Source organism: Grammomys surdaster, unplaced genomic scaffold (genome assembly GCF_004785775.1).
Source record: "Grammomys surdaster isolate TR1022 unplaced genomic scaffold, NIH_TR_1.0 343, whole genome shotgun sequence".
In the NCBI taxonomy this organism is placed as follows: Eukaryota; Metazoa; Chordata; class Mammalia; order Rodentia; family Muridae; genus Grammomys; species Grammomys surdaster.
Genome location: NW_021604762.1, coordinates 3,909,799 through 3,916,825, shown reverse-complemented (window position 1 = coordinate 3,916,825; position 7,027 = coordinate 3,909,799). Strand labels below are relative to the sequence as shown.

The following is a 7,027-nucleotide window of genomic DNA, read 5'->3' as shown; positions in this document are numbered from 1 at the left end:
TGAGATATAATAACATTATATATTGTGAGGATTCCCTTTCTAAACAAGAGAAACTAAACAATGGCTCTACCCTCCATTAAAGATACCAACAAATCAAATTTCAATTTCACCAAAGTTCACTACAGGGAATCAGTGACTTTACTGAGTTTACTTACAGAGTATGAGTAAAGAGCTGACAGGAGTATGGGTGACAAATAGCTGAACTGCAAGGTCTTCACCCAGTATGAATGTTTTCCCTCTCTACCCAGACTTCAGCCTAAATACTCTAGCTCCTTCCCAACATCTCGAAGGCATGTGTAACTAGAGCAAACAGCATACAAGTAGCTGGCAGAGGCGGCTGAATTCTCAGGTGAAGGCTCAGTGACCCTGCCCTCCTCCTCCTATGAAGGAATATTAACAATCACTAAGCTGAACCATAATGGTCTTTCATAAGCAGACACCACTGGGCTTAGGAAGATGATAGATGTTTAGCTTATAGAATGGTGCTGTGCAACACTATATAACAGAGAGCTGAACCCAAAGTACATACACAGAATAACATCATAAACTAACATTCTAGTATTACCTGTGTAGACACAGTTAAATCATGAGGCTTTGTACACTCCTGGATAAAGCTTTTCCTCCAGACAGCTTCTGATTCTGGGCCAGCAAACACTCTAACATTAACCTAATCCCCAACTCCTTCTAGGTAAATCTTATAAAAAGCAAGAAACAGTTAAAAAAAAATCTCATTTGTACAGTCCAGAGAATGATGCACAAAAACCATGCTTTTGATTCAGAATGAGTGGAAATAGAGAAAAGTAGCATTACATAGTTGTGTTAGTCAGGGTTTCTATTCCTGCACAAACATCATGACCAAGAAGCAAGTTGGAGAGGAAAGGGTTTATTCAGCTTACACTTCCACATTGCTGGAGCACCAAAGGAAGTCAGGACTGGAACTCAAGCAGGTCAGGAAGCAGGAGCTGATGCAGAGGCCATGGAGGGATGTTACTTACTGGCTTGCTTCCCCTGGCTTGCTCACCTTGCTTTCTTATAGAACCCAAGACCCAGGGATGGCACCACCCACAATGAGCCCTCCCACCCTTGATCACTAATTGAGAAAATGACTTACAGCTGGATTTCATGGAGGCATTTTCTCAACTGAAGCTCCTTTCTCTGTGATAACTCCAGCTTGCGTCAAGTTGACACACAAAACCAGCCGGTACAACAGTAAAACAACATCCCGTTGATGCTTATACTGTCCCGTAGATATCAACTAAGAAATTGAGGGTTTTGTTGTTGTTTTGTTTTTTGGGGTTTTCTGGTCAGAGGGTCCTCTCTATCTTCTCCATGGACTGTCACCAGTCTTTTACATCATTATCGCCATCATTTTAAATTTAGTGCCCATCACCTAGAGAGCAAAGGATCTAGAAAACAGCAACATCTCAAATAATCTGAAAAAGGAAGAATGGGATCAGCCTGATCTTTTCCTTAGGCCATGACATTCTAAGTGTAAAGTAAAAACAAAAGTAACATTACCCAGGACTCAGTGGGTCAGAAACAAAATCAAAACACATGGAGTAAAGGGCAAGAACACTCCATATCAGTAAGAAAAGAGGCTTGAAGATACCAAGCAGAAATAAGGCTTGAAGACACCAAGCACTAAGACCCAGAGGAACCCACATCTCTAGCCTCCGGCACAAGCAAGATGATTTGTCTTCAGCTTGTTGTAGCTGCCTGCTGGAAGTAGCTTGTAAAGCACCCAGTATTCTTTTGGGTCCTTGGGTCTTGCTTGGGATCTGTGCTTTACCAGACTTGGTTCTGGGATGCTGCAATTTCACAGGAGCCTAGCCATTTCAGAGTCAGCTCCTTCTCACAGCTGGCTAGAGGCACATACATGGCTTACCTTACATGGCTTACGTAATTGGTTTTCTCTAGAAACCAGCAAATATATCACACAAAACAATTACCAATTTTTCTTAAATCTACTATGAATATCTGGCATTACCTCCTTAATCTGATATAAAAAATACACTGACCTTTAATATTAAGAAACAAAGCATGTAACTGGAGTTTCCCATTTCCATGATCTAACTAGGCATCTGGGGAGGTAAAAAGCCAAACAGTGTGGCATGTTCTTGAGAGCACACTGGTAATAGGAAGTTCTATTGATGTCATTTTGATTTATGTCATGTGGCATTAACCAAGATTAAGCCTCACCTCCTTTGTCATGTGCTGTCTCCATCTTGATGACATCACTAGCTGCAACTGTAGCTAAGACATGAAGTCTGTTCCATTTTGATGAGGTTACCAGTCAAGATAGCAACAAACCATAGGCTTACTTTTTGCTTGTGGTTAGTTCAGCCCAATGATAACATTTGTTACTAGGCACAGGTCCCCAAGGGATCCATGCATCTTAGATCAAGTTAGCATGGATAAGGGAACATGCAGTGTATGTGACCTAGGCATGTAGGCTTCACATAGCAAAGAAAAACAAGAGGAAATAATTCTGTGGTGTCAGCACGGAGGTGACCCCATCTTACCATACAAATTGTAACTGTGACTTGCATCTTGTCATTTGCATCTTGTTTTGATTTCCCTTCACTTCCAAAGCACAAACTGTTGCCAGAAAAAGAATTCACAAGAGATGCACAAAAATACAGAGGAATGTCCAATCCACAAGCATGAGGACATTGCTCCTACAGCTTATGGGAAGCTGGGAAGAATGTGACCTTGGTACCATTTTACTCTACTAGAGCTTGGCGCAAAAAAAAAAAAAAAAAAAAAAAAAAAAAAAAAAGAGTATCAAGTAACATAGGACAAGGTATTGTAGAATACACAGCTGGAAAACATTTTATTCTCTACTTTCTAGAACATTGTTCAAGACAACATGACTTCAGAAGTCTCTTTCCTATAACTTTTATGATTTAAAGGTACCACTTAAGAATATTTACTGATGCTATAAATATTATTTTCCTATATATTAATGATTTTAATGAATGCCATATCCATTGTATCTCTTGCTCCTTTGGTCAAAAAGATAAACAGAAAACTTTAAAGCAAATGTTTAGACATTCAAAACTGTTTTTTGTTTTTTTTGTTTTTTTTTTTAGTTTTTCGAGACAGGGTTTCTCTGTGTAGTCCTGGCTGTCCTGGAACTCACTCTGTAGACCTGTAGACCAGGCTGGCCTCGAACTCAGAAATCTGCCTGTCTCTGCCTCCAAAACTGTTTTTTAAGAGCACATACACACAAACCAAATCTACACCAGCAACTTTTAAAAATTACAAACAATTTAAAAGGCAAATTTTAAGTTTTAAACAAAAAACAACAATGGCCAAATTAAGAAAATTTAAGCATCAGATTTATTATCTTAATTTTTAGGCTATTCAGGAATATATTTTGTGACTAAGAATTATTTCATAAATATATATGTATAAATATAAAAGGGTATCTACAGGATCTGTGGTGCCAGAGAAAATTCTTTAAAGAAAAAAATTGCACTTTTAGATTTTCAGGATGTTGTCAAATTTAAACTTCAAGTGAAACACAATTACCCATCCAGGTGCTTTTGGTACAAGTGTTCAAGTGAATATTGACACAATCTGAAAAACACAATGCTTTTTATTTATTTGTGGAATATGAAGAACCAAACAGAATTCAGAATTCTGACCAAAAAAATCCCAGATAACTAACTGCAATTACTTAAATACAAAAAATATTGTTTTAAAAAGACTTTAAGCCTGCCTCTCTATCTGGAATGTGTAAAATTTTACTAGTAATGTCTTCTCCAATCCTTCCAGCAAGAATTCCCAGCTTAATACAAATGTAACACCATCTTTTTGATTCACGTACAACGTGGATCACACCCCAGTATATAAGGACAAAAAGTAAATGTACAATAAAAAGATTGGATAAATGAGCAGAGGCTTTTTGGTCTTGAATTCTTCACCTACGAGTAATGAAGGAGCGCTGTAGGCAGCCCAGAACACACCAAACAGCTTTAAAAAAGAGAAAGAATAAGGCAGTATATTAGCAAAGCAGTCAACATTTTGAGTATCAAGAAGAACATTTACAATATTTAGAAAAGTTATCTACCAAGTGAGACTTAAAAAAAAAAAAAAAAGAGTTTCTCTGTGTAGCCCTGGTTGTCCTAGAACTAGCTCTAGATCTATAGACCTGGCTTCAAACTCAGAGATTCACCTGCCTCTGCCTCCTACTCGCTGGGATTAAAGGCGTGTGCCACTGTGGGCTGGTGGAAGTGAGACTTTTCAGAACATTTAACCTTGCTGTTTCTTAACTTCTGTAATTAAAAAAGAAAAGAAACCTCATTATAATAATCACCTGTAAACTCTATCGAAAGAGACACCTGGGGGCTGGAGGGTTGGCTCAGTGGTTAAGAGCAGTGACTGCTCCTCCAGAGGTCCAGAGTTCAATTCCCAGCAACCACATGGTGGCTCACAACCATCTGTAATGGGATCTGATGCCCTCTTCTGGTGTGTCTGAAGACAGCGACAGTGTACCCACATACATTAAATAAATAAATAAATAAATAAATAAATAAATAAATATTAAAAAGAGACACTTGAAGTCAGGCATATTGGCATACACACACCACTTGAATTCAAGGCAAGCAAGAGTCGAAATGTCTCAAAAAACAAACCAAAAAAACAAAAACCTAACAAACCAACAAAGAAAAAACAGCAGCAAACTAAGTCAACACACACCATATAACTTACTTTTATAAGTGTAGACACCATTTCAAAAGATCCAACCACCAAAAGTATAGGGGCTATTACAATGAGAGGAAGTAATGAATATCCTATAACTCCAAGAACCTGGCCATATGCAACCTGTGAATTTTAAAAAAATGTGAATAAGTTATCACAGGAATCAGAATACTAAATCACTTTTCAACATCATACTGACACAACCACATAAATTAAAAAAAATCATAAAGTATCACATCCAGTGTATTTCCATTATTATCTCATCTTATATATTCTGAGCTTTCTTACCACGATACTTTCAATATGCTTCAGTATTCTGATATTCAAAACCCACACTGCCAGACCCTGTCTCTAGCTCCAGGATTGTGTATGTATGTAACCATCTTCAGTAAAGATCATTACACTGCATACATGTAATACACACACACACACACACACAGAGAGAATAAAGTAACTTTTTGTTTATTTTCTGAGACAGGGTTTCTTTGTGTAGCCCTGGTGGTTGTGGAACTCATCTTGTAGACCAAACTCCCAGAACTCCACCTGCTTCTTCTTTCTGAGTGCTGGGATTAAATCCATGTGCCACCACATCTGGCAGAAGTAATGTCTTATAAATGACAAAGGTATGATGCTGCAAAATCAGTTCAGAAGAACTTGTTTTTTAAATTATTTCTTTAATTTTGTGTGCATGAGTGTTTTGTCTGCATGTATGTCTATGCACCACATGTATGCCTGGTGCCTGAGCAAGTGTCAAGTCCCCATGTGGCTGCTGGGAACTGAACCCAGTACTTTGCAAGAACAAGTGCTCTTAACCACTGAGCTAACTCTCCAGACCTCAGAGTAACTTTTTTTTTTTTTTTGGTTTTTCAAGACAGGGTTTCTCTGTGTAGCCCTGGCTATCCTGGAACTCACTCTGTAGACCAGGCTGGCCTCGAACTCAAAAATCCGCCTGCCTCTGCCTCCCAAGTGCTGGGATTAAAGGTGTATGCCACCACCGCCCGACTCGGAGTAACTTTTAATGACCAGTGTATGTATGTATAATATATTGAAATTCCTAACTGCAACAAAACTTTAAGAAACTACTGCTTGTTGCATTTTGGAGTAGTACTTAGGAACGAAATGTTCAGTAAACTGAAAAAGCTATTGAAATACTCGATCTTCTAGCTGTTCAGCTGTGTGAAGCCTTGCTCTCCTCATATAGTTTAACTAAAACTAGACATCATAAGACACTGAATGAAGAAAGCCGGTCTTAAAGGTTGGCTTCCATGAAGCCATGTGTTAAGCTATTCTCTTAACATTTCTGTTTTGCACTTGGGAGGCAGAGGCAGGCAGATTTCTGAGTTCGAGGCCATCCTGGTCTACAGAGTGAGTTTCACGACAGTCAGGGATACACAGAGAAACCCTATCTTGAAAAACCAAAAAAAAAAAAAAAAATTCTGCTTTGTAAAAAGTTATTTTTAGGTAAATGTAGTATTTACACTTGAAATATAGCCAGTTTGTTAACTTTAATTATTTTAAATTACTTTAATTTGTTGGCTGAGAGTGGTGGCACGTGTTAGCAATCCAGCTCTTCAGAGATACAGACAAGAGGACCAAAAGCTGAAGCCCTCATCTATGAGACTGCCTGGAGAAAAATATCAAAAACCCAATCTATTCTCTGATTGGACAAACACTGAGAAATCTCTATGGCAACTGACAACTAGGTGAAGACCGGTTGTCAACTCTATGCTTCTGTGAAGAGCAATACAGTATTTGATAAGCGGGAAGGGATCTCTCCTCGTCACTCCTTGTGTTTATAGAGTAGATTTAATATATATATGGATCATCTGAAAGGAACCAGTATAACTTAAAGGCAATTCTGAGATCTAGAACTATTTATCATTGTGGCTGGGAATGGTGGCGCATGCCTTTGATTCCAGCACTTGAGGGAGAGGCAGACGGAGTCCAGAGTTCTGTGAGTTCAAGGCCAGTGTCATCCATATAGTAGGTTCCAGGTTAGCTAGGGCTATCTAACAAGACTGTCTAGAAAACAGCATAAAAACAAACACTAAGAAAAATACTTTTCAAAATGAAGTACTTACTTCTCCACCAAGAACTCTGGCCAGTAAGAAAATTGTCAGTGAACCAAATATCCAAATGGTTATAATCCATGAGACCACCTTAAAGAGGAAAAAAAATCAAACTGCTAAGTTTTCAGAAATTCAGTTCTCCGCTACATAAGACAGCTTAGCTAGCCCCATTTCAGATCTGAGCTTCTATTGGTTCTAAAGTACATTTCCAAGTCTTACAAATGCGAAGTGTAATACAAACTTACAACCAA

At 38.4% G+C, this 7,027-nt stretch overlaps 1 protein-coding gene across 2 annotated transcripts in view; it reads right to left on the bottom strand.

Moving 5' to 3' along the window:
• Positions 1-3,324: 3,324 nt before the first annotated feature.
• Positions 3,325-7,027, bottom strand: part of Yipf4 (Yip1 domain family member 4) — a 10,539-nt gene continuing 6,836 nt past the window's right edge. Inside the window, exons 4-6 of one of the 2 annotated variants that reach the window (XM_028778998.1) lie at positions 6,789-6,866; positions 4,717-4,830; positions 3,325-3,978 (exon numbers count right to left, since the gene is read on the bottom strand). In XM_028778998.1, the coding sequence (XP_028634831.1) occupies positions 3,841-3,978; positions 4,717-4,830; positions 6,789-6,866 (330 nt within the window). In that variant the 3' untranslated portion in view covers positions 3,325-3,840. The remainder of the gene's footprint in view (positions 3,979-4,716; positions 4,831-6,788; positions 6,867-7,027) is intronic. The other variant, XM_028778999.1, reaches the window with a different exon arrangement.